The 25,661-nt window shown below is 42.6% G+C and overlaps 1 protein-coding gene across 8 annotated transcripts in view; it reads right to left on the bottom strand.

Moving 5' to 3' along the window:
• TNIK (TRAF2 and NCK interacting kinase) overlaps positions 1–25,661 on the bottom strand; it is a 305,446-nt gene that overhangs the window by 65,868 nt on the left and 213,917 nt on the right. For all 8 annotated transcript variants that reach the window (XR_014168246.1, XM_081910721.1, XM_081910720.1 and 5 more), the window contains 2 exons: positions 23,000–23,066; positions 20,621–20,825 (listed from right to left, as the gene is read on the bottom strand). Coding sequence is in view for 7 of the 8 variants with exons in the window: in XM_081910721.1 (XP_081766847.1) it covers positions 20,621–20,825; positions 23,000–23,066 (272 nt within the window). In the remaining variant the exon portion in view is untranslated. The remainder of the gene's footprint in view (positions 1–20,620; positions 20,826–22,999; positions 23,067–25,661) is intronic.

Genomic DNA, 25,661 nt, shown 5'->3' with positions numbered 1-25,661 from the left:
ACACAATTTCCAGAGGTACTTATCTGAGTAGGAATTTGCCTTACACTGAGTTAGATCACTGGTCCTCTGGTGTTTTCTATAATTATTAGGTTTCCAGGGTTTCACAGGACAACATTTTTCCATCCCTACCTGGAGCTGGCAGTAATGAATCCTTCTTTCTCCCCCTCCCCCGTCCAAAAAAAAAATACAAAAACAACAACAAAGAGTTACATCGTGTAATTACTGTCAGAAGGTAAAAGGCTCTAAACACTTTTTTCCTTTTTACATATAGGTAAGGTAAAGGTAAAGGGACCCCTGACCATTAGGTCCAGTCGCGGACGACTCTGGGGTTGCAGCGCTCATCTCGCTTTATTGGCCGCTTCTGGCGAACCAGAGCAGCGCAAGGAAACGCTGTTTACCTTCCCATGGAGCGGTACCTATTTATCTACTTGCACTTTGACATGCTTTCAAATTGCTAGGTTGGCAGGCGCTGGGACCGAACAATGGGAGCTCACCCCATCACGGGCATTCGAACCGCCAACCTTCTGATCGGCAAGTCGTAGGCTCTGTGGTTTAACCCACAGCGCCACCCACGTCCCTTTACATATAGGTAGGTAAGCATATATTTAAGATCCATTAGCGTCCTGGAAATTTCCATTATACTTCATCAACTTAATCTCTTTTCTATAATCTGATGAAAAGCTTTGACAGTGTTAAATACATCTCTGATTTGTATATGAGATAAAATCTTGCCACGCTTTAAGAAAAATCAAATATATTGGCTTTATTTTTAACTAACTTAAGTTAGTATGTCAATTTTTCTGCCATGCCGATTTGCCACAGCTCATTGTTCCAAGAACTCAGTGTCTCAAGGACTCTGCAGTTTTTCTATTTTTATTACCCTGCAACCACCAACATAAATATTATTAGTTCCTGAGATGTCGCTTTCCCATTTTACCCCTCCCAAATTGTAAAAGAGCTTATAACGGTGTAACATAATAGTGTGGTGATATGTAATATTTGCTATTTTTACAAATATTTTATTCCAAAACTGCAATGCAGATGGTTGTAGCGCCTCTCCAGGGTTTCAGATAGGTGTCCCTCTTAGCCCTACCTGGAAATGCCATAAACTGAACCTGGGATCTCCTGCATAAAACACATGCTCTAGCACTGACCTATGACTCTTGCCCTAAAGAGCAAGTGTCTCTTTGGAACACAAGGGCTTCCTGTTTCACGGGAACTTCGCTTGAGTAAGCAGCCCTGCCTGAGCTTTGGCCTGTCTTCCATTTCTGGTCTTGCTCTTCATTTCAGATTTGTGGCTTATTTTACAGCTCTGTCCCCTGGTTTGCCTTCTGATCCCTGACTCTAGGTTCCCAGCTCCTGAATCACTCTAGAATGCTGCCCATGGCCTAGCTTTGACACCAAGCGTCCGTGACATGTCTGGCTGTGCTCCCAGAGGCCGAGGGCACATATAAATTCAAAACAGTATCATGCCACTTTAAACAGTCATGGCTTATCCCAAAGAATCCTGGGAATGGCAGTTTATTAAGGGTGCTGAGAATTGTTTGCACACCTCCTATGCCCCTCACTGAGCTGCAATTCCCAGAGCTACATAAAACGGGGGATTACAATCCACTGTGGGAATTGTAGCACTACCTGCCAGTGTTTGCTGGTTTATTTATAAAGTGGTATCAGTGGGAAAGCACAGCAAAGCCAGTGATCAAGTTTCCAGCTCTCTACCATCTGTTCAGGTCATAGGGTGATCTGAAAAGCTTTAGAAACTCAAGAATATTCTGAAATCGCTGTAAAGCAGCTCTCTCTGTCCTTAGCTGTTCAGCAAACTGCAGATGCATTTCCAGAGGGTTCCACGCACAGTGTTTATCCTTTCCTGCTTAATAGGACATCTGCAGCATAAAATATAAATAAACTCTTTGGCCTTTTCAAAATGCTAAAGCCAATTTCGATATGCTCGTCTAGCGTGAAAGATCAGGACCAAACACTTCCCTCCCAAGCTAGTACGGCAGTCACGCGTCAGGTCACATCAGACTGACTGTTAACCAAAGTAATGGCTAATTTTCTTCTAGGACTTAAAAAAGAATTAGCTCTGTGGCTTCACTGGTTGCCTGGGTTCTGCAACTGGCAAGGGATGACCCCTGAAGATTACGGCTGATGTGTAAACTGGATTACAAGCAGAAAAGAATCGGCGTAAACATGAAATACTACTGCAACCAAAACTGGGGGTGGAAATTGGAAATTCGTGGCTAAATTCACGTTCCGTGGATGACTATCATATGTAACTGACCAAAACACAGCTCAAGGCTGATCCACTTGCTAGTTTCATACACACAACCCTACCTCCCCTTGTTGATTTGTGGTTACAGTTGTATTGCATGTCTATGGCCATTTCTATGAGAGGGAACAGACATATAAACACACGCACACTGTAAACATACACATGCATGCAAATACATACAAATGCATGCACTTCTCTTTCACCTTCATCAGTGATAGCCATTTCCATTGAGATGGGATTATTTTATCTTCCCGAGATAACTGAGAAGTGCTTGTCCTCTCCCACCACAATTCCCGAGTTAAAACTTGTGACACAGAAGACAGATCTGCACCAAACATTTCAAACACATCCACTGCACATTTAAAGCAGATGGCTCCCCCCCCTCAAAAAATCGTGGGAACTGTAGCTCTCTGAGGGTGAAACTACCATTCTTCCTGAACTTTCTAGCATCTCCTGTCTCAATTTTTCTCCTTTGTGTCTCTGTGAAAACAATGTCCTGATTTCCCTTGGTTTTCCTGGGCCTACCGGGTTATGTTCACAGAACACAGCTCTATTATACATTGGAAGCAAGGCCACCAATTCATTATCAGGTTTGTTTACCCAACTTCACAGGTGATGTTTCAGGACAAGGTCTCTCTACCCCTCCAAAACCATTTCACTTTCTTCTTCCAAGCCACAAAGTGAGCTTCTTTCTACCACGTTCGCAATGACAGGACTTAAATATTGATGAGGGATGCCATTTGAAGCCACAAGCCTCCAGGGCACTGCTAAAAAGGAATTCTAATGAGCAGCAGTTCAGTGGTAAGCTAGACTCCCTTGGGAACTGTAAAATTAACCGAGCCATGCAAGTTAGAACTACTAAGGGAGACTTAGTAGCCCTCAGTAGCCGCGGTTTGGAAAAATTAATCCAGTGGCTCCCAACACATGCTGTCCTCCAACCATCTCCATCAAAATTCTCTCACTGAGGATAATGGGTCTTTCTCCACCATCAGCTGCTTGGAGATCATGCTTGTGTTGGTGTTGCACCATCATTATGGAACTCCTTGCCCCAGATGCCACTCCACATTCCTCTTGCCTTTAGGAAACTGGTTGGGGAAAAACAACTTTATCCTAGATATTTTTTAAGGGGATGGACTCAGCACTGTTCAATTATTTACTAAAATACTCTATCCCACCTTTCCATTTCTATAGGTCCCTCAAGGCTGCTAACAATCATGCCATCAATTATAATAAAATAAAACACAGATTAAATATGAGTTATTACCATGAACTACACAACAGTCAGGAAAAAAATTATAGTGCAATTCAACAGGAGCAACAGCAAAACCAAACAAGACCACATCATAAGATCTCATCAATAACCAGTTTCCACCTAGGTCAAAAGCGCAATGTAAAAATATCATCTTCTTCTGCCATTGAAGGAGAGGGAGTCAATGTGATTCTCTGTGGCAAAGAACTTACATTGTGCCCCCACCATTACAACTCAGGAGCTGGTGAGGAACCAAGCATGATCTCCACTGGTGAGCCAAGTTTGCTTGTGGGTTGTTCTGATCACAGTTTTGACAATGATTTAATTTTTTTGTTTGACAGCGTAACACAACAACTTTTAAACTCTTTGAAGAACTTGTCCACCATTTTATACTAGTAATCCTGTGTTCATTTGGGAATCACACCTGAGCAAGGATATGCTGCAATCTGCTGTAACAATGCTTTGAAGGTAGATTTATACACTGCTTTTCCAAGAAGCAACATCACAGCCAGCCTATTTTAGCATACCAGGCTCAGGTTGCTATGCCATCTTGGACTACTAATACATCTTTTCAAATCTTCCCATTTCTAGATGACCCACTTCTATCTAGACCACAAGTATAGTGCAAACTCCCCAGGACTCACTCTGGAGAAAATGGAAAAACTGGGTTGTGTAAATTCACTAAAGCGACTCCATCTGAGTTTAACCCTGCTCATAGGTTAATTATCCCCCTGCAAAGAGAACCCCTCCAATTAAGATTGAGCATTTTGTTTCCCAATAGGAATTGCTTTTTAAACTTTAATTAAGGCTTTGGCTTTAGCAAGAGCTAAATCCTTTAAAAAATTAATAATCTAGAATTGTATATCTCTTTGACACCAAGGGATTGATCCTGTCATTAAGAAATACTCATTATGCAAGTTCCAGAAGGTGCATTCTAATCAGGCTGCTGTGAAATTTGCATCTGAACACATATTTACATATGAATACATGTGCGACCCAATTCCATTTTGGGCTCTGAACAGTTCCCTGTCCCCAAGAGAAATGTATTTGATGTCAAGCAGTGTGCCTCACCAATATTATTCAGGCAACTTCCAGGGATCCCAGTTATTTCACTCCTGGGCCAACAGCACAAGCTTTACGGTTCTAGTTACATAAAAGCACACCACAGTGTGTTCTTCACCTCTCTTAAGAGAGAACAGCTGTGTAATAATCTGAGCAGGGATAGCCAACTTAAGTGTCCCCCAGCCAGCATGGCCAATGGCCAGAGATGAAGGGAGCTGTAGCCCAACAACACCTGAAGGGCCTATCCCTGGGTTAGAGGGCTGAGCTTACAGCAGCGCGACTCAGATTCAAACTTCCCACCAGACACAAAGTTTTCTGGGTGACCATAGCACAATCTCTGGACACAGCCCATGTACAAGGTTGATGGGAGGATAAAGAGAGGACACCCACACCATGTGTGCATCCTGCTCTTGGAAGGAAGAGCAGAATAAAAATGTACAGTGGTACCTCAGGTTAAGTACTTAATTCATTCCGGAGGTCCATTCTTAACCTGAAACTATTCTTAACCTGAAGAACCACTTTAGCTAATGGGACCTCCTGCTGCCGCTGCGCTGCCAAAACCCGATTTCTGTTCTTATCCTGAAGCAAAGTTCTTAACCCGAAGCACTATTTCTGGGTTAGCGGAGTGTGTAACCTGAAGCGTATTTAACCTGAAGTGTATGTAACCCGAGGTACCACTGTAATAAGTAAATAAAGCCAGTAATGAATGCATAGTCTTGGATGGTTAATATGGGGAGAGGTGGTCCTTGAGGTAAAGGAATCGTGTGCTGAAATCCTCTGCCCTTTACAGCTGGCACATAGAGCAGAATACCACCACAAAAAAGATCCAGAAGCTGTTTACAGCATCCTTCAAAAGTGAGTTGCAATGTGGAGGGCCCTGTTCAAAACAAAATCTCATGGAATCTGCTTTGGCCATTCTTGTGTCTGGGCTTAAACTAGACACAGTATAAATGAAGATCGGAGTAGATATAACTAAAGCTCAATATATTTAAGTTACATAGAGAAAGCTCTGTAAAACAGCAGAAAGGCAAGATCGGGGAGACAACATGATAGTAAGGAGGGCTTTATCAATCTGTCTACCAAGAAAACCAGCAGACAATGGCAACAAGCAGCAGCAGCAGCAAGAAGGAACTGCAATCTGGTGAACTGGGAATCTTCTTATGGGATCAGATGGTGGGGCCTGCACAATATGGCGCCCTCAGGAAAATGCTACCTCTCACCAAGGCTACCCTGGGCATAGCTCTGCTGAGATCTTCATGGGCGTATGTAATGGCCTGACAGCAGACTCTAGCAAAGCCTGCATATCCTATCCATCATTGCTCAGGCTGCCAGCTTTAATTAGTCTGTTAGATTAATTGTGTGGAAGAAGCAATTTCAGTCTGAGAGTTAAAGGCACATTTGACTGTTTGGAGAATATTCTGGTTTCAATGCGTTACTGTAATAGGAAATGGAAAGGAATGCATTACTGATTTGCCTTATCTTGCAACAGTGAGAGGCTGCTTTTGTTTATTAAACTGTAAGCTTGCTAAAAATAAAAAAGATACCTGATGAGGTCTCTTTTTGGTAATATGCAAATATCTTCAAATTAAGTAGATTAATTGACTAAGAGGCAGATGATTACGCAACCAATTGCTTAATAATTCAATGTATAAATCTGATCAGTATTCTTGAAGGGTTAAGGAAGGGTCATAGCTGAGTAGCAGAGCCTATACAGTGGTACCTTGGTTTGCAACCGTTTTGGATTACAACAGTTTTGGACATCAAACCCGGAAGTGCATGTCCCTTTTTTTGGATTACAACCCATTTTTTTGGGGGGGGGGGAAGGCCCCATTGGCGAAAGTGCGCCTTGGGTTACAACCTGTTTTGGTTTACAACCAGACTTCCGGAACGGATTATGGTTGTAAACCAAGGTACCACTGTAATCCGCATGTACAGAAGCACTGTTTCCCCACATCTCCATGTAGAGAGAGACTCCTATATGAAACTCTGGAGGTGTTGCCAGCCAATATACATGACACTGAGGATGCTCCTTCCTGTATGCTTTCCAAATGGCACTGAAGTCACTTTTGCACTACTTGAGTGCAAAGAAGCATATATTGCTTCCCTGCTCCCATCATGGAGAGATGATCTTAGACACCAAAGGCTGATATTCTCAGCAGGGCCAGATCAAGAAGATGATGAAGAAGAAGAAGAAGAAGAAGAAGAAGAAGAAGAAGAAGAAGAAGAGGAGGAGGAGGAGGAGTTTGGATTTGATATCCCGCTTTATCCCTACCCTAAGGAGTCTCAAAGTGGCTAACATTCTCCTTTCCCTTCCTCCCCCACAACAAACACTCTGTGAGGTGAGTGGGGCTGAGAGACTTGTGAGAAGTGTGACTGGCCCAAGGTCACCCAGCAGCTGCATGTGGAGGAGCGGAGACACGAACCCGGTTCCCCAGATTACGAGTCTACCGCTCTTAACCACTACACCACACTGGCACCACATTTTGGCAACTGAGGCAAACCACAAAATGGTGCTCCCTGCCTGCCCACCCCTGTCAGGGAAGAAAGGCCGAGTGAAGCTATCCACATTAGGAACAAGCGGAGAATAAAGATCTACATCAGGAGCAGCTCCTCCTGTTTGCAAAGAGGCCACCGTAGAAGCGGCATTGGGGGTGGGGGCTGCCAAGGAGGTGGCAGATTCGCCTTCCTTTTTTTTTTTATAAATATTTTATTAGGTTTTTAATAAACAAATTTCCACTTTCAAATACATACTTACATGAATCCAATGGACTTCCCCCATCTCCCGAGCACTGCATTCCCTGTGTAACCAAAACCTCAGCAATTTGTTGACTTGTTTTGTACATAACAATATATCTTCCATTTTATCGTGTTATCTGATGTAAACATTTCGATACAATTGCATTAATTTTTAATTTCCACACAATAAAAATATTTCGTTACCTCACTTCTGTCTTATAGTGTCTTATTTATCAATTCAGAAATTTGCCGATACTGAAGCTATACCTTCCTAGAAAGGAGCATTTTTTAACATTCATACAACTTATAATGCTTTTTCAAATAGTCCTTAAAATTTTTCCAAACTTCCTCCGTTTCTTCTTCTCCCGAGTCTCGAATTCTGCCAGTCATTTCAGCCAACTCCATATAGTCCATCAGCTGCGTCTGCCATTCTTCCAATGTGGGTAGATTTTGTGTCTTCCAGTGCTTTGCCAACAGAATCCTCGCTGCTGTAGTAGCGTACATAAAGAAAATTCTATCTTTCTTGACCATCCTCTGGTCTACCATGCCCAGAAGGAAGGCCTCCGGTTTCTTAGGTAAGGTGAATCTCAGCACCTTTTTTAGTTCATTATGTATCATTTCCCAGAAGGCCTTCACTTTCGGGCAGGTCCACCAGAGGTGTAAAAATGTCCCTTCCTCTTCCTTACATTTCCAGCATTTATTGTCAGACAGGTGATATATCTTTGCAAGCTTGACTGGGGTCATGTACCACCGGTATATCATTTTCATAATGTTTTCCTTCAAGGCAGTACATGCCGTGAATTTCATTCCGGTGTTCCATAACCTTTCCCAGTCTTCAAACATAATGTTATGCCCCAAATCCTGTGCCCACTTTATCATAGAGGATTTGACAATCTCATCCTGTGTGTTCCATTTAAGCAGCAAGTTATACATTCTCGAAATTAGCTTGGATTTTGGCTCAAGCAGCTCTGTTTCTAGTTTCGATTTTTCCTCCTGAAAACCCACTTTTTTGTCTGCTTTAAAAGCTTCCTGAATTTGAGCATAATGCAACCAATCTCGCACCTTGTTTTTTAACTTTTCCATACTCTGTAACCTCCATTTATCTCCAATTTTTTCAATTATTTCCCAATATTTAGGCCAGTGGGCCTCCATATTGAGTCTTTTACGTGCTTTGGCCTCCATCGGTGAGAGCCACCTCGGAGTTTTACTCTCCAATAAGTCTTTATATTTTGACCAGACCATGAAAATTGCCCTTCTGACAATATGGTTTTTGAACAATTTATGAACTTTAACCTTGTCATACCACAAATATGCATGCCACCCAAAAGCATTATCAAATCCCTCCAGGTCAAGGACATCGGTGTTCTCCAATAAGATCCAATCCTTCAACCAGCAGAGGGCTGCAGCTTCGTAATATAACCTCAAGTCCGGCAGGGCAAACCCCCCTCTTTCTTTCGCATCTGTTAGTATTTTAAACTTTATTCGGGGCTTTTTGCCCTGCCAGACAAATTTGGATAAATCCCTCTGCCATTTTCCAAAACATTCTACCTTATCCACGACCTGGAGGGACTGAAACAAAAATAGCATTTTCGGCAATACATTCATCTTTATGGCAGCTATTCTGCCCAACAAGGAAAGTTTTAATCTTGACCATGTTTCCAGATCTCTTTTTATCTCTGACCAACATTTCTCATAGTTGTCCTTAAATAAATTCAAATTTTTGGAGGTCAAATAGACCCCTAGGTACTTTACTTTTTTAACCACATTTAGTTCTGTTTCTTTTCTGAACTCCTCTATTTCAGTAGTTGTCAAGTTTTTTGCTAAAACTTTAGTTTTTTGTTTATTCAGCTTGAATCCCGCCACCCGACCAAAATCAGAAATTAATTCTAACGCTCTTTTAGTACTAGAGGCTGGCTCCTGTAATGTTAATACCAAGTCGTCTGCGAAAGCTTTCAGTTTATATTGTTTCTCTCCGACCACAATTCCCTGTGTCAACTGGTCGTTTCTGATCATGTTCAGTAGCACCTCCAGAACTGAAATAAACAGCAGAGGAGATAGAGGGCACCCCTGTCGTGTCCCTTTTTCAATTTTAAACTCCTCTGTCACCACGTTGTTTACTATCAATTTGGCCTTTTGTTCTGAATAAATTGCTTCTATTCCATTTTCAAACCCCCGCCCTACTCCCATCCTTTCCAAATTTTTCTTCATAAACAGCCAAGAAATGTTGTCAAAGGCCTTCTCCGCATCAATAAAAATCAACACCGCTCTTGTGTTAGAATTAATCTGTAAAAACTCCAAAATGTCAATGATGTTTCTTGTGTTGTCAAATAAATGCCTACCAGGGAGAAAGCCTGCTTGGTCCTTATGAATAACTTCATTTAAGACTTTCTTAAACCTACTTGCCAAAATGTCTGCAAAAATTTTATAATCCACATTTAGGAGTGAGATAGGACGGTAGTTTTTAAGTTGAGTTTTTTCAGATTCTAGTTTTGGGATCAACGTGATGAAGGCTTCTTTCCACGTTTCCGGTGCCTTCCTCCCCTCCATAATCTGATTGCAAACTTCCAACAATGGTTGTGTCAATGAGTCCTTCAGTACCTTATAATATTTGGAAGTAAGCCCATCAGGTCCCGGAGATTTGCCCAGTTGGAGGTTCTGAATGGCGCATTCAATTTCTTGGGTTGTAATATTACAGTTCAGGGTTGCTCTCATTTCCTGGGGTATTTTTTGTAATCCATTAGTTATGACAAATTGGTCCACCTCTGAGCTTTTTTGTGGCCTTTGAGAATAGAGTTCTTTAAAATATTTCTGGAAGGACCTTCTGATTTCTTCGGGTTTCTGAACCATTCTCCCTTCAATCTCTAAATTTGTAACTGTGTTAAGTTTTTGTCTCTTTTTCAACTGCCAGGCTAACAATTTTCCACATTTGTTTGCAGATTCAAAGGATCTTTGTTTCATTTGTTTAATTTTCCATTCCACCTCTTGATTTATCAGTTTCGAATATTGTGCCTGGAAAAACTTCACTTCTCTCAATACTTCCTTCGATTTGGGCCTGGATCTCAGTTTTCTCTCTCCTTCTCTTATTTTCTCCAAGATCTTCTCCTTCTTTTCATTCCAGAGTCTTTTTTTAATCGTGTTCTGTTGTATTAGAAACCCTCTTATCACTGCTTTGCTTGCGTCCCAGATTATTCTTTTTTCCACATTTGTCTTTAAGTTTATTTCAAAATAGTCCTTTAAAACTTTTTGGGCCTTCTTAACAATCTCCTGATCTCTTAACAAGGCGTCATTCATTCTCCATCTGAACGATCCGGTTGTATTTAGTCTCAATTCCATTCTCAAGGCGTTGTGGTCGGAGCAGGTTTTTGGGCAGATTTCCACTTTTCTGGTCTTAGGTGCCAGCCCTCTAGTTATCCATATTTGGTCGATTCGCGTCCATGTCATATGGGCCTCAGAAAAGAAAGTTCCTTCTTTCCCTAGAGGGTTCTTGATCCTCCATATGTCGATCAAATCCAAATTGTCAGTCATTTCAAAAAAGGTTTTTGGAAGTCTGCCATCTTTCGTTATATTAGCACTTTGTGACTTATCCATATTCACTGAGGCGACACCGTTCATATCTCCCAACATGATAATGTTGTTATAGTCCAAATAGTCCAGCATAATCTCATGCAGCTTCTTAAAAAATTCCGATTTTCCATCATTTGGGGCGTAGATTCCTAGAATTAAAAACTTTTCTCCTTGTGTCTGGATTTCAATTGCCAAAATTCTGCCCTGTTCGTCTTTAAATACAAATTTTGGGGACAAGTTCTCCTTTGCATAGATCACCACTCCTCTTTTCTTAACTTTATCCGATGAAATAAATTCTTGGCCTAACCTTTTATTAATTAGCACTTTTCTATGGAGTCTTGTCACATGTGTTTCTTGCAGGCAAATAATGTCCAATTGTTCTTTTTTCAAAATATGAAATACTTTTCTGCGTTTTTCTGGAGAATTCCCGCCATTTATATTCCAGCTAAGAAGCTGTAGAGACATCCCGGTCTACTTCTTGGATATCACAGTTGGGTATCTAATTTGTCTTCCTTTTCCGGAAGCTGTGGTGCCGGGCCGCCTCCAGATGGTGTGGATCCTGGTGGTAATCCCGGTGGTGGAGGCCAAGAATCTGCGGCTCTCTTTTGGAGGTCCTCCTCGTTGTCGTGTAGGAACTTCTGGTGGTCTTCTGGCGTTTTGATTCTTACCTTCTTTCCTTTATAGGTAAATGACAGACCTTGAGGAAATTCCCACCTGTATGGGATTGCGTTGTATCTTAACAATTTGGCCAAGTCTGTATATGTGGCTCTAAGGTCCAACAAATATTTAGGAATATCTCTATAAATTTCTGCCCTTTTACCTTCGACTTCCAGGGATTTTTTAAAGTGTTGGCCTAATATCTTGTCTCTTTCCTCTCTTGTTCTCAAACAAACCAAACAGTCTCTGGACTTATCTTTTTTAACCGATCTTCCCAGTCTGAAGGCCGTCACAATCTTGAAGTCTTTATCTTCCTCAACCCCCCAAAATTTAGAAAACAGCTCCGTCAAGAATTTCTCTAGGTTGCCCTGTTCCAACTCTGGGACAGCCCTCAGCCTAAGATTACATTCCTTACTTTTCAGTTCCACCATTGACAGGTAGGCTTGCTGTTCTCCTACCTGTCTTCTCAGAGGTCTTACTTCCCCTTTGATCTCTTCCACCTTCTTGCACGCTTGCTCAGCTTTTTGATTGGCTTCCGCAGCTAATTTGTAGTTCTCCGCCGTAGCTCCTTGCAGTTTCTCAATAGCCTGGGTGTGCTGCGAAACCTGATCTGTTAACTTGCTGATAGTAGATGTAGCTCTATCAATTTTAGATGACTGATCGTCCACCTTCTTATTCAAAAGTGCCAATTGTTCCAAAATTTGTTTCAAGACTGGATCAGTTCCTCCAGCTGCCATTTCTTCTGTAGCAGGCGTTTCAACTTCCTCCTCCTGCGCCGTCAACACAGTAGGCACCGAGGATCTACGATGGTGAATCAAGGTTGTTTGGACCAGCTGCCCAGCTCTCTTGTCTTTTTTCTTTTCTTTAACTTCCTCGGCTAAAGCTTCCTTAGCTTTAGCTGCTCTTGTTTTCGCTGGGCCACTCATTCCCCAGCTGCTGTTCAAGGTCAAATAGTCTTTCAGTCCATGAGAAAGGCAAGTCCAGAGTATAAACAATTAAACCACAAAAAATCCCAATAAGATACAGTTCCCAGGCTACTATGTCTCCGCAAATCCACTAGGGGGGGTTTTCAAAGGAAAGAAAGTTTCTTTTCCACCATCAAAGCTCCTATTTCGACTGAAATCCCCAAGTTCAGAAAGGAGGATTTCAGAGAGTTCTGTTTCGAATTAGTGCCACAAGGTAACAGAGAGGTTTCAATAACAGTATTAAAGCGATAGTGTATCCATCAGTGCAACAGTTTATGTTAAAAGAAAAGTTTCTGCAGCCTGACAGTACTCATTTGCAACACTGGCAGTCCAATAACTCGGTTGTCCCCTTCAATTCCACGTCTCTTCACAATAGGAGGAAGATTCTCTAACACACTGGACTAAAACATTTATTTCTTCACCCTTTTTCGATTTCTAAAAACACACAGTCTATTAATGCCCCTTCTTATTTCTTTCAAAGTCTCTTTTTAACACTTCAGCCCGCATCGGGTTCTTTGCTTTGCTCCGATTAGCAGGACCGGAAGGCGGACTTCCTGTTACTCGCCTCCCGTTTTCAGCCAAAATAGACAAATTTAAATTGATCCTTAATCAGTTCTTTGGTACCCCTTACTCACGGGTAAATTGCAGCCAATCTCGATGTTTTTCAAGAAGAAAGGTCGGCGCTCATCAGCAACAGCAGCGCGGCTTCACTTCCGCGAAAAGAGCGATGAACTCACAGCGCCGCTCCCCCGTTCACGATCCGGAGCCTCTTACGAGGTCCCTTCCTCGCTTCTGGGGGGGCTTCTGGCACCCGCCGAGTCCCACGGCCACAGGCTCGCTCTGCCTGCGGTTTATCTGGATGGGTCTCCGCTTCGCCGTAGCGGAAAACCCTTTTTCGCGGAGCCCCTCTTCACTGGGTAAAGAGGACCGCCATTGCTGTTTTGCGCCGCCTCCGGAAGGAGCTTGTCGCAGCTGTCGCGGACACCACAGCAGTGGCCAATACATTCCTTGGAGGCTGGATCTGCTGCCCATGTGGATCCTGCTGCCTGATGCAGTCAACTCACCTTGCCTAAAGGGTTGGCCAGCCCTGACTCTCACAAACAATAAAACAGAGAAGGAACAGCTTCAATCACTCACTGCAGAAGTTCATGGAAACAACGGAGCTGCTTCCAGCTCCTCCCCTGCTAGCACTGGGACGTCTCCTGCCTTTCTGGAACCATGTTTGCTGTTTTAATGCACCTTTCATTATAGAACTAATGGAGTATGGGCTGCCTGTACATCAGTGATATGCAATTCCCCACTGAGATGTTAACTAATGTAGTAAATCATACCAATGGAGAGGAGTAAGTGTTTATAGCAACATAAGGCTGCAGCATTAGGAGACTGAATATGGCAATGAGCAAAAGAAAATACAATCTGACTTTTTAAAAACAAAAATTTGACAATCACTAAAAAAATCAGTGCACGGGTACTCAATTCCCTGCACAGAACTATATAGAACAGGGATAGTTGAACCCAAGAAATTTAAGTCAGTTTCCATAAATATTATTTCCACGTATACTTAGTACGATTTTCAAAACTATTTTGAGAGGACCAAGCTAAGAAACTGGGAACAAGCATTTCCAAACCTTTTGGCAAAAGACCTCAAAACTATTACATTTTTTTGGTACTGGTTTGCTGCTGTTTTCCAAAAAGACCTTCCTTTTTCGCACTAGGTTGAGTTCTGCAGTCACTATTTGTTTAAAAATAGCACTCCTTCCTAGTAACAATGAGGCAGAGACAGTAAATGTGGTTCCATGGGAGACAATGAGGCCAAACACATGTAATTCAGAAGGAGGGCAGTACTGAGTTAGGTGTGTTTGTCCTCAGTGACACCAACTCTGTTCAACTACATGGACACATCATGGGAGTTAAAATAAGACAGAGATGGCACCATCGCTAAGTAGGCCCTGCTTTTCCTTACTGTGCAAATGAAGCAGGACTTCAGATGTGGATATATATATATATATATATATATGCAGGTTTTGGTGTCCTCGGGTGTCTTCCCGTGTAAAAGTTGGGGTGTCTAGGCGACGTTTCGACGAGGTCTCACTCGTCATCTTCAGGCTGGTGCTTTCGGCTTCTTGTTACTGGAACAGAGCAGGATCTTAGTGTTTGAGTTCCTATAAATAGGATCGTCGAAACGTCGCCTAGACACCCCAACTTTTACACGGGAAGACACCCGAGGACACCAAAACCTGCATTCCTGTACCCGTGAAAATCTACGAAAGCATATATATATATATATATATATATATATATATATATATATATGAGATAGCATTTATTCATAGGAAAGAAATTGTCCACTAAATGGGCTAGCCAGTTTTAGCTCAACCTAATTTACTTTATACTGCATAGATGGTTAAACTGTGACCTGAGGATTATCAGTGGTCTCTTGAGTACTTCCAGAGAGTTGCCAAGATCAATGTAGAAATAACATTTGAGAAGGGGTGTGGGGGCTGGAAACCTTGAATGCTGACCTTTTCTTTGAGATAGTCACCATATGCTGAAAAAGCAACCCATTTTACAATTAATATATTAAAATGTAAGCATAAAGAGGTTTTTCCTTCAGAAATGGAGGGGGAAATCTGCAAAGGAATTCTCTGCTGTGTGCATCCTTCCTTCATGCACACATATTAGATTTGTTGGAACGTAGCCATAGACCAGTGCATAGTTTTCTATTTCAAAAGTCTTTCCACTAGGAAATAACTTCTCTTCCTTCAGGCTTCCCTTTTTTCAGTCCTCTACAATTCTCACTGCACTTGCTCAGTTCCAGCCCTTCCTATCTTGCATGCCACAAACGTGAAATCTGCAAGCACTCCTTCATCATCCACTCTGGAAGAGCTGCTCTTGTGAAAATTATTTACTACTTACAGAGCTTTCAGACAACTGCAACCAGACTGCCAAATTATTCATCTGACTATGACCCTTTCACTGTCATGCTCAGATTCAGCCTCTTTAGAAAACCACCAGCTTCCTGGAGGAGACATTTGCTGATGCTAAAAACACCAGCTGAAAGGGCAAGATATACTAACGGATGCTAAGCCAGCAACTTTGGGTCTGGATGGCTTTTTGCTTCTCTACAACAAATTCATGTGAGCTGGGGAATATATATGAGCAAGACGCATGATAATGTTGCTCAGAGACCTTAAGCCACAAAGATGAACCGGTGGCCCTTCAGATATTGCTGGACTACAACTCCTATCAGTCCCATCCATTGGTCACGCTGGCTGTGGCTGATGGGAGTTCAGAGGCTAACAAGTCCTGAGGGCCACGGACCACTTTTTCATGGATGATGCCTCAAGTGAAGCACTCTTATGCATTGCCGGCTTAGCATGGAACCAATCCACCCCATTCTTCTGCTGACTGCACTGCCTGCTGGAAGACGACATCAGGTTTTATCACCAGCTGTGAGCATCAGGATATTGGCTCCCTCCATGACTTTATTAAGGGGTAACTTACCACATTAGGAAGCAGCCCTGCACTCTTTGAAAGCAGAGTTTGAGACAGCTTTCTAAGGGTTTCTAGAAGCATGGAGCCAGACGATATAAAGCACGGGGGTGGGAGATAACTAGTTTTTTTTAAAAAAATGCTGTAATCAAGATTTTCCAGTCACACCAAACCCTTTATCAGTTTTAAGTCATCAGAGGTTTCCTATTATATGTAAAGAACGAGCACCTGAAAGCTGGTGACCAGAAGCATTAAATTTATTCCCTGACAAATTTTGTAAATATTTAGACACTCACAGATCCTTGGTGGAGTCACCTGACTGTGACGGTCAGCATCCAGTTCCACCTATTCAAAAAGGAGGGGAATGTTTCTGCTCTATCCAGCCTGGTAGTAAACTTGTATGGGAATTGAAGATGACTAGTTCATAAGGTATAGTCTTGAGAAGCACTTTGGTCAGCTAAAGCTTGGCAGCCAGCCCACCTAAGCCTCAAGAAAAGCAGAGGAGAAGGTGATAGGGAAGAAATGGCACCAAATGGTAAATCCAGATTTTGCCTTGAGGCTAGTCAGTTCCAGTTCTCCTGAGAGCCCACTCTTTGCAGCCCAGATGCTCGAATTATGGTGCTATGGCCACGCTCAAGGAATCCTCCTTGTAGGACAACCTGCAAATATCACAGAGCAACAGCCTGTTTTGAGGGACAAGGAGGAAGGCCAGGGGGTTCCATGAGCCTCGGGCAAAATAGAATTGCAGTCTTCCCTTCCTGACACAGGTAGCCCCTTTCTGGAATCAGAAGTGGCCACTGAGACCGAGCAAGCACAGGTGCCTAAAGGTGCAGCCTCAGTCAGCTGCTAGAAGCCAAACAGCTCACCTGAGAAACAAGGATTCCTTGCAAGTAGAGCAAATACGCAAGCAGCATGGATGGCTTGCAGCTGTACTGTGGGTGGGGCTTTGAAAACTCAGGTTTAAAAACCTTGCTTCTCAGGTTGCCCCTGTGTTTAGACTTCTTGAAGTCCTCTACCTGGACTTCAATCTTCTGTAATGATGTGATTCTGGAACTACTCCTGTTAAGTCTCAGCAGTTGACCTACGCCTAAATGCCACCTGAAGCTGGACATGGCTTGCCTGTCACCAGCCACCAACTGATGCATGGACAGTAGGCAACAGGTATTCGTGACCCTCAGCAAGAAAGCGTCTAGACAGTGCTCCCATTCACTAGTTGGGGAAAGAATAATACTTACACAACAATATGTTGTGGCATGATTGCATAAAAGCTGCCATATACCATAAAAGGGCTTTCTTGAGGAAAGCAATCTGAATTCTTTGTAAGGAATGAGCAATGGCTGTGCATTTATCGCAATATAAACAGCTTTAAGGTGCTATGGTTCTGGGCTAGGTAACTATTTGATTTGCTAAAATGAAGCATGAATCGTTTTTAGGGTGTCTGCAGCAATTTTCAATACCGAGAAGGCATAAGCCAGGGTGTCCATCCAGAAATGATTATTGTGATCTACGGAGCTGGTCTGAACTAGAAAGCCCTCATTTAAAGCACACCGGAAACTCACAAAGCCCTCTATCCGCTGTCTCCCTACTTGAAGCTTGGATTAATCTGGTGCTGTTTGACATTTAGAATTCGAAAGCGGTGCATTGCCTGAGAAGGAAGCTGTGAAAGCAGCCGCTTTGGGTGACTTTTCCAATCATCTGGAGCATAAGCATTAATTTCCCAGCATCATGCACAGACCACATTGTTTTGGATTTTTTTCTTTCAGTGCCGCAGGCAAAGACACTCACGCCAGCTGCTTCCAGCCTGGAGGTAAAGGAAGCAAAGGAAAGCCACAGAAACCCAGGACAGTGGTGGAATGTAGTTTGCAGACTGCCAGTTGCCAACCCTACTTTAAGCCATGGGTGGGGAGAATATGAGGATAAGATGTGTGGCGCTCTCAGGGGCATAAGGAGCCTCAGGCCCCATCAAGCAAGCTAGAGTGCCCACAGCTCCTTAAGTCTTCTATAATGACCAAGAAATTGTTAAGCAGAAGGCCATGAAGCTCACAAATGAAAACCTCTTGGGGGAAGACAGGCAGAGAAAGGCTATTATTATTTGCTTCAGCATAAAAGAGCATTTGACTACGTGACAGCCAGCCAGCGCTGTGTTATTGCAAGACGGCAGCTAATCCCATCTCCTCTTCCATCCACCGGTTGTTCCGGATCACCTGCTCTTTTTTTGGAGGCAGACACATCCAATTGCAATGGCAGGACCAGATTGCTTGTAGTAGATCAGAGCTGCATAAACCCTATCATCCCGAGGGCCACTTTTACATATATTTTTCCTCACTCCAGAAGGCCGTATCACTACATTTGCTATGGAAAAGCGTTTCTCCATTTTAACTCGCTGTTTTCTTCTTACCCCATTTGCTGTGCGGCCTGCAACACATTATCTCTTTTCTCTTTGCCCTATTGTGGGTCAATATTTGAACGTATTAATTTTTAAAAAATTATATCCTGCCTACTTGCTGAGGAACTCAAGGCAGCTAGCACAATACAAGTCACAATACAGCACAAAAAACCCCAACGTTTTAAACTATAAAAACAATCCTCAGATTAAACCCCATAACAAGGAGTGAAAGAAAAAAACTGTGACATCGCAGGTTGAAGTTCATTTTTTAAATGCTGTGTCAAACACTTCCTGCATCCAGAAGGCCAGTATAGCTGGCAAAGGAGGTCTTATAAAATTTATTGCCCACTGCAACCACCTTGATCTTAACCCTGAAGGCCTTGTAACCCTGTAAGCAAGTACATTTGGGGTTTCTGACTCCTTAGTGGCTAGGCAATATTACACTAAACAGTGGAGTTTCAAAACTGGCCAGGACATCACATTCTTTTTTTTAAAAAAGGCATTGTAAAACATTTGTTTTTACACAAGCATCTATCAATATTTCCCAATTACATCCTGTGGGAAAGTGGTTGTGTGTGTGATTTTTATTTTTTTAAAAAACACCACTGTATTGTATACAACTTTTAAATTGGTGGTTCTGGCTGATCACGGTTCATGTTTTAAAGAATGGTAAGAAACAATACCAAGTTTCAAGGATCTTTAAGCAGGCTTTTCTGAATTAGCAAATTGCTTGTGCTTCTCAAGGCAACCTTTTTAACTCTCTCATTGCACGGATGATGGTTTTGTTTTTATTGCAGGGATTGTTGCTTTCTGTTGTTGTTGTTTGTAAGCTGGTCTGAGTGCCTTGGATAAAAAACAGATTTAATTTTTTTTAAATGAACTGCATCCAAGTTCTCCCGAGTTTCAAAATGGAATATGGGGTCCTGCACCAAGGGGCTACCTACTGTGAACAGAAAGCTGAAGACCCATGAGTGAACGGAAAATGTTGTGTATTATTCTAGGTCATGGTCAACATCATGGCAATACAAAGTAGTATGTGAAACAGCCCTCATATATTTACCAGGCTGATCAATTCTGCTATCTTGAGATATGCTTTGCCTTCTCTTTTTAGCCCTGAATAATAGCAGCCACGGAAAAGAACTATTCACTTTTCCTCAAGTAGCACAAAATCAGCTGCTTGAAATTCTTTCACGTTTAAATTACTCGCCTCAGGCTTCATTGTTCATTGCCTAGAAACCCAGAGAGCAAAAGGCGACTTTGACCGAATAAAATGGGCGAAATGACTGGTTCCATGTAACAGGAAAGCCCATTTGTTTGAAGTCTTTGTCCAGTGACCTCTTGGCACAGATAGCTAATTGTCTCTTTTTTTTAATGGGATGGGATGACTTCAATATGAGTGGCTATGAGGACATCACAAAGGTAACCACAAATGGGCCACTCTTTGTCAGAATGTCCTTCACTCACGAGAACAAAGAGCTCACTTGATGCAGTTAAAGAGGCCTAATTTACAAGCAAGTGGGACAGACAGTATTCTCTGTGCAGGCTTTATTAGACTGGGAATGATATGGAAATAAAGAGTACTGTGGCTAGATAGTAATGGGATGGACAGAAACATGGTCCATGTTAAATACTTAGAATTCATGGATGGTGTTCAATTTATGTGTGGTATTTACTCAGAGTAGAGCCATTGAAATGAATGGACCTGACTTAGTCAGGTCCATTCATTTCAGTGTGTCTACACTGAGTAATACTTGGATGGATATTGGGGCCATTGCTGTTGTGTCTCTGCTTCAGTCTTCCTGCATTGCCTAAAGCACTGGGCTTGAGCAGCTGAATTTGTGGCTATGGCAGCCATATTAATTTTTCCCTGATGCCTGTGAATTGTTTATGAACCTAATAAATTACAGCCCAGATAGTTACAGTACGGCACCCGCAGCTTAAAAAATAAACTTCTAAAGCCATCATGAAGATAAATACAAGCCCTTGCCCTTTATTAAATTGCATCCAACTTGCGGCATGCCTGCTACTTCCTTACCATCTGCTGCATCACCTATGCATCTATATGGTCCTTCCTTTGCTATTCCAAGCTCAAAACTTGGGTTTGTTTGTGCGGATACATAAACTCTACCAGCATCCAACAGCTGAGAACACATATTTGCCCACTTCCCTGCAGTTACCCAAACTGGAAGCCTTTGAGGCCTTTTAGAAAGCCCTACATGCAAAGGCGCATTTAGTACCTCTTCCAACCTCCGCCTCTGTTCTTTCTGTTCCTCGATCCTCTTTTGCCGCTCTGCCAACAACTGCCGCTTGTGTTCCTCATTCTCACGTTGTTGTTGCTCCAACTGTTGCCGACGAAGGGCTTCTGAGCGCTCCTTGTTTGCGAGCTGAAGCCTCAGAAAATCCCGTCTTAATGTTGACTCTCCAGGAAGGTTGAGGATAGAGCTTCACAGGGAAAGACAAAGGCATGTCATTCCAGGGGCACATCTGCATTCAACAACACTGGTGGTTCTTGAACTGTTTGAATCAACTACTAACAGAGGTTCTTGAATGGCAGAATCCGCCTCCCACCATCTCTAGGAGTCAACCCCACAATATAAAATCAATCCACTGTCAATGACCATCTTGGCTTTATGTAAGCAGAAGGGAAATAACCCCTTCTTCTCTAAGGGGATGGCCGCAGCCTCTGCTCAGCAGTAAATCACTAAACCAACATTAAGGAAACAACCATCCTGATGTTTCATTTCCACCATTTTATTCCCCAAGGAAATTTTGTGTTTGAAATACGAAACACGGAGAGTCAAGCCCAGGACCGGTATGAGGAGCAGACCGCGATGTCGGCTTCACTCACTGGTATATTGCTGGTGAAACTGCCACAGCTCCTGAGTCCCTCTGCTAGCAGCATCCGCTGGACGGAGTAAAGAGTTCCTTCCTCCAGCAGCGCTGCTAGCAGAGGGACTCAGGAGCAGTGGCAGTTTCACCAACGATATATTGCTGAGTGAAACCGCCATCACACTCTACCCTCATATGATGCCGAGGGAGAAACAAGCTCCCGATACAGTTTGTTCCTCCCCCTGCATCTTTAAACTGCTCAACTGAGGAGTGTGCAGCTGCCCTCATCTCAGCTGAGCAGTTAAAGGAGCCCCACTGCCTCCCGTGAGCCAGGGGGGTGGGCCTCAGTGAAACTGCTCAGCTGAGGGGAGTGCGTTTGGCGCTCCCCACAGTGAGCAGTTAAAGGAGCCCCGATGCTCTGCCTAGTCACCTGTGAGCAGGAGGAACACTGGGGCTGTCTCAGCTGGGCAAGCAAGCTGTGTTGTCCAAGCCCACGAGCATCTGGGTGAAACTGCCTCAGTTCCTGAGGTGAGAGCTGGGGCAGTTTCACCAGGTTCCTCGTGGGCAGAGGCCAATGCGGCTTGTTTTTTCAACATTGCGGTATATCACCAAGCCGCGATGTTTAGCTGGCGATACATCACGCTGTTGGAAAGCTGGTATCGCCCAGCCCTACCAAGCACAGCATCATGTAGCGGAAGCAGGAGTGTGAGAAACAAGCAAATTTAAGTCTGCCAGGGCAGTAGTAATTGGCTCCTGTGGGGTGTTCAGTAGCTCACTTTGAAACACAAATTTCTAAAACACTGTCAATTAATTTGGAGAATATTCTGAGAACTCTGTACTTCCACAGCTGTGTCACACACTTTACAGAGACCACAGAGACTGGCATTCTCTTATTTATATCCATATAGCCACAACTGCAGTCCTGATTGTCAAGGCTCCCTATGCGCAGTCCTAAGCCCAGGTTCTTTAAGTGGTGGAATCAAGCGATAACACTTTTCCTGGAACGTACCGCTTTAGACAGCAATTTGCATAGTTGAGTGCTTCCATGCAAAAATCTTTCTCACAAGTAGAAAGCTAGAATATCAGACAGCAAAGGATTCAGACCAGTCTTTTACGGCATGAAGTTTGTATGAAACTTTTCCAGGGAGCAACACTGGAATTCACAAGCCTCCACAAGTAGACTTAAGTGGTACAGTCCAGAAAATGTTTTACTGCTTAACTTCTAAATGGGACCAGACAGATGTGCTCTAGTATCCTCTGTAACATCATTTTCAGGGAGGTTACATCGCACTGGCTGTTTATGGAGCATTCGTTCTGATTTGTTTGCGCAGTGGTTATGCATGCCACCATGTAAAGAATTGCTATCTAGTGCTTTTTCCAATCATTTTCCTTACAACAAAAGTCTGTTGTTGTTTTTTTGGAGGGGGGGAGCAGGTTTCTTGTGCAAGTGCACCGAATCTACTTTAACCGCACAACCTGAATTTGCTTGTATGCGACTGAATCCCACCCTCAAACTAGCAGCAATCTTGAAGCGCCTTCAGGTTCTTAGCATGCCCAGATATTTGTTGGTATAGCCGACCTACGTCAGGAATAGGAGGGGTGAGAGTCAAGAGGAAGGAATCGCTTTCAAGCAGCAATCCAATTTTAGGGAGAGCTGCCCACTCTGCCACAATTTCTGAGTGCAATGTATCTTCTCTGTCTCTTCCCACTCTAGCCCTACACAACTTTCTATTAAACTCCACTGGTCTTAAGCACACAGAGTCAGAAAAGAACAATTTATTCATTACCTGGGTTCTCCAGAGTCATTTTCTTCCTCTTCCTCTTCACTTCCACTATATTCATATTCAGTCTCATCTAGGAACATAATTGAATGTCAGCATCCTTTACAGAAATCATTCATTTTCCCCCCTGCTAGATGAAGGCCCCTGGGCTCTGGTGTGAGAACAGAAAACTTTTTCATTTTAACATGTGGCACTGAGGGGCGGGGAATCAATATGGTTTAAAGAATTGGCTTCACACCTCACAACCTACCCACAAGTTTGTATTTTACCAAAGATAAAAAAAAACCTTGCTAAGAAGATTGCATTCAAAGCATTCCACCTTCCATGACCAGGCTCTGTTCATTTGAGTATGCAGACCAAAGGAATATACTGAATTCAAGCTCTTGAGGTAAGTTAAGGGCTGAGATTCTTCTTACATTTTTCATGATGACATACTATAATCTGTTCAGAACCCCTGACTATGTATTGAAACGACCAGTTGCATAAAGTTAATGGGCAACCCCATCATTTGGGCCTGAATTACACACAAAATCCATCCTGCTAGGACTAGGAATCATGGGAAAACCCCCAACTGTATGTATTCTGAATATACCTATGATATCTTAATAGCCTATAAGGAATAGGACTGAAATAAGATGTAATGTGACTTGAAACTTCGTTCTGGATGCAAAGGGTTCTGGGTTCAATCGCCAATAAATAATAATACTTTACATTTATTATTATTTATTACATATCACATATATTATCTTACTGATATCTTCACAGCAATCCTGTTAAGGAAAGATGTCTGGTAGTGGGGGTGGTAAAGGGATTCGTGCAATATGCTGAATACTTGTAGCTAACTGAAGGAGTCAGTAGTATGGGGCTTGCTGGATTAACACAGTATAAAGCAGTTTCTTATGACCATAATGCAGTAGCACCTCGGCTTACGTAACCACTACACCATGCGCAGAAGCAGTCCCTCCGGTTGCGGAAACCTTGGGATCCGACCAGAGCTCTGAAACAGATACTGTCCACAGCCAAAGGTACCACTGTATAACACTGACATTTCCTTCTAGTCTACATAAAAGGTCTGTTAAGATGTTATCCTGCATTTCCTATGACACTGGAAAGGAAGCCAAATGCAGAATATAATAGCAAACAAAATCAACGGGGGAATGAGCTGCATTTATTAAATTACTTGTCATTCTAGGGTATAACCTCCATTTTCAAGACAAAACACATCCTAACACTATACTAGAATCTGCTTTTGATTGAGTTGATAAAATGACCTACAACAGGTATACAGGGGCTGGGGGCAGCCTGCTCCTCTGCACTGCCCCCGGCAGCTTTTGTTTTTAGAATACTACAGGAGGAGGGGGTGCTATGATTTGACAAAAGTTGGAGTAAGTGAGGGGTTGAGGCTTGTGAATTTCTTTAAGGATCCCTATCCTTTCCCCCATAACTTCAGCCCTAATATGCTTGCACCTAAAAAAATCAATAATGATGAAATGGCAAAGCCAAAGAAATACTGCCCCAGTTCACAGTTTAAAACAAGCCATGGTTTAATGTGAAAGAACAGCAAGTCAGAGAACAATGCTCAAATATTGCTAGGCCAATCCTCCCTGCTTCTGCTGTGCCACAGACAAAGCAAGTTAGTGTTTGGCTCGTTGTGTTGCGGATTCAGACTACATGACAAGCCAGATTGTTGCTTGCTTTGTCTGCAGTGCAGCAGGACCAGGGGAGAGCATGCTTCTTGTTCACATTAATCCGTAGTTTGTTTTAAACTGTGGTTTAATCTGACATGTGAACCAGGCCAGTGATGTGTTAATTCAAAATATTTTATAGAACTTCTTACTGGCATCATAGAAAATCAATAAATTCACATTTTGAAGTTAGTAGGTTGGAAATGCATTAACTGAGCAAGTTTCTTCTGCAAATAGCTCCTCATTTTATGAGCCTATTCAATCAGCATTCAATCAGTATCAAATCTATTCTTTGAGAAAGCCCAAGCCATTAATAAATATTATTGCATTAAACAGTACGGCGTGACAAGTCTGGCAGCTTGTTTTGTTTCTGTTTGCTTCTCTGAAATATTCAGAGTGCTCTTGCAATGAAATATAACATAACAAATTACCAGATAATTTCATGGCTTGTCCACATGAACTTAAAAAGATAGCCTATATTTTAGCATGTGTCTCCATTGCTGTTTAAATATACTGTTGTGTTTAAATCCCTGCTGCCTAAACATGAAGTAGAAAATACCCTGGCCTGGTTGAAACCCCAATAAAATCAATGCAGTTGTGTCCGCTTAAACCTGGACAGGTGGCAGCCCAAGTTGTATCTCCCTACTGCTCTTCAAATAACCACAGAGTATATTGAGCAAATATGTAGGTGCCTTTTTCATCTCTCATCGGTCCTAGGGGAGTATTAATCTTCTCTTATCTTCCATTACATTTGGGAATCCCTCCATTCTCTCTTCCATTAATGTATCTCTGAACTCTTCATTTTTGTTAATTCCAAGGAAGGGCTCATTCTCATCTGAAATACTGAGTTTCAGCGGTAACATCTGTTAAGGATGACCCTGAAGAAAACAAACTGAAGATGGTGCTGAGTGCCCAGAGTGCTGGGATACACCTCGTTTTCTCATGTTTCTTCATGGAAAATGTGAAAAATCTGTTATCAACAG

Source organism: Podarcis melisellensis, assembly GCF_964234715.1.
Source record: "Podarcis melisellensis genome assembly, chromosome: 5".
Taxonomy (NCBI): Eukaryota; Metazoa; Chordata; class Lepidosauria; order Squamata; family Lacertidae; genus Podarcis; species Podarcis melisellensis.
Note: the sequence above shows the minus strand (reverse complement) of the source record. Positions and strands in the feature narration are given on the sequence as shown.